Source organism: Aplysia californica, unplaced genomic scaffold (genome assembly GCF_000002075.1).
Source record: "Aplysia californica isolate F4 #8 unplaced genomic scaffold, AplCal3.0 scaffold00080, whole genome shotgun sequence".
Classification (NCBI taxonomy): domain Eukaryota; kingdom Metazoa; phylum Mollusca; class Gastropoda; order Aplysiida; family Aplysiidae; genus Aplysia; species Aplysia californica.
Window position 1 is genome coordinate 259,908 of NW_004797350.1, and position 2,433 is coordinate 262,340.

General features: G+C 40.1%; 1 protein-coding gene across 1 annotated transcript in view; it reads right to left on the reverse strand.

Annotated features, from left to right (window-relative positions):
* Positions 1–98: 98 nt before the first annotated feature.
* LOC101849118 (proton-coupled folate transporter) overlaps positions 99–2,433 on the reverse strand; it is a gene marked incomplete at its 5' end in the record, with an annotated part of 7,053 nt that continues 4,718 nt past the window's right edge. Inside the window, 2 exon segments of the mRNA XM_013080276.1 lie at positions 99–257; positions 2,198–2,354. Of these exon segments, the coding sequence (XP_012935730.1) occupies positions 149–257; positions 2,198–2,354 (266 nt within the window).

The window sequence follows — 2,433 nt, forward strand, 5'->3', positions numbered from 1 at the left end:
CACACATATACACACACACACACACACACACACACACACACGCACACACACATACAAACATACACACATACTCACAAAAAAACCCACACACGCACAAGCACAAAGACAAACATTTTAATTTCACGAGTCCAGCCTAAAGCGCAGCAGCTCAAGACAAAACATTTTCCTGGTTTTCAAATTCTGGAGTTTGGATAGAGTGGTCAGGGTCCACCACTACAACCTCCTTCGTCTCTGGCTCTCTGACACTGAAAAACAGTCTGCAGAGAAAACAAATTACAGGAATATAAACGTACGGCATGGTTAATTAAAAGGAATTTATTTGTCTACTAGGACTAGTGGAACAAATTGTACGGCTCTTCATCTCACATGCAGATGATTTTGGTTCGATTCTCACATGAATTACATCATAATATTAATATCTGAAATATCTCCCTCTTTCTGTCTGAACGCAGCGTAATGCATACGTCATGTTGCTCTTAAAACGCAGGGTCGATGAAGCCGCCTGCCTGAAGGAAATCTATTGTGAAGATGTAAGGATAAAAGATTGAATGTTCAATATTGTCAACATAAAAACATGGACTGGCCTGGGTATCGCAGAATGTGCATTGGTAGCTCGCGATCGTGACGGATGGAGGGTTATTATATGTCAACCTCCGAGTCAGAGATGACACGTTCAGGTACCCAGGCTTCCATGTTATCAACTTATCTGTTTTTCAGAATTATTATTCCTTTGTGAGGCAGCGTGGTGGAATCAGACTCTCGTCAATTTTTGGGCATATTGAGTTATTGGTATCATCTTAAAGCTTGTTCATTTGTCTTGCTTTAATTGAAAGAAATTCCCATCCATCTTCAAGAGAAGTGGAGATATTTTGGATAGAAGGAGGTGGGGTCACTTGGTTTAAGAGGTAAAATTAGCGAGAAAATGGCGGCCAAAGCTTTGTAAATTCCAAAGCTCTAGAGTCCATGGAAACTGTAAATTTATATTTTTATGCCTTTAATCAACGTTTTTGGTGAAATCCTCGAAGGAATATGTTTGTAAATGGACATAAAAGGTGTTGAGCCAAAAACAAAATTGATAAAAATTGCTAAGCAGGGAGAAACTTGCTGTTTTCTTCGATTTCATTATTTTGACGAGAGCCTGATTCCACCACGCTGCTTCACATTTACCTTTTTACAACTACCAACAGAAGTAAACGCCCAACTGGATGCCAGCGACGACAAGGAAAGAAAAAAAGGACGTTTCATCGATCACTCTTTACACACAGGCACGCACAGGCAGCTAGCTTACTTCTCGCCCTTGTGTCAAAGATCAAAGTGTAGTAGGCTATCTGTTCCCGACTTTTTGACCTTGTGCCGAGTTCAAAGTGGGACAGACGCTACCTGAAGCTGGTCAGGCTTCGGCCTCTATTATATCTATTGGATGGCAACGTTCTCTTTAAAAAGGAGAAAAAAAAAGAACAGGCCAATGGAAAGATAATCAGTGACCTAGGGAGTAGTCTCTACACTGCGGTCAGAGGAGAACATTCAACTGAAGAAAATAAAGACGAAAAACCAAACCCTTCACGCACTTAACGACTTGCGAAGATATAATGTAGCCTACATCTATATTTTCTTCCCCTGAGCGCTCTTTTCCGCTTTTTTTGAAATATCGGTTTGTTTTTTCGGGGAGGGGGTTGTTTTGGTCGTTACATGAATTCATGATTTGAGTAATCCAGTGTCACATGTACTTATTAAGTAGCGTCCAGTGTGACATTTCGCAAATAACTTGATTTCTGGAATTTCTTTAAAAATCGTGAAAGTCGCAAAATCTAGTGTCACGTCTACCCTCCCCTCACCCAACTAACTGGTATACTGCAATTGGTTGGTCACCGTTGTTGGGATGTCTTTCTTGATGTGACATTTCTCTACCTCAGAACTACAAAGTTCTATCTGGCATTTTCGGGCCATTTTGAGGTACTAAGACCATGAGGTCAGTAATCAAATCAATGTTTTATCTATTCTAACCAACTCGTAAGACTATTTGGAGACGTTATCGAGATATTCAAAGAATTGCATTCGGAAAATTTTTTTTACATCGGATATCATAAAAGCAGATGATAAAACTTTGCAGTTCTGAGGTATCAGCTTGTCATTAAAAGATCAGAAAATGGCTGCAATTGCTAATTTTTGTAAGTGGCGTGAATAATTAACTACTCACATAAACAATAAAAAAGTGAAGAAACTAAAAGAAGCCATGACCACGTAGACAGTGCCGGCCCAGGTGGCCACAGTGGCAGCGTAGATGTTGTTGAACACGGAAGAGGCCGCCATGTTGCATACAGTCTCCACCACTGCAATGCTTGAGAACATTGCGCCTGGAGATAGACAATAATAATAATGATACTACTACTACTACTACTACTACTACTACTACTACTACTACTACTACTACTA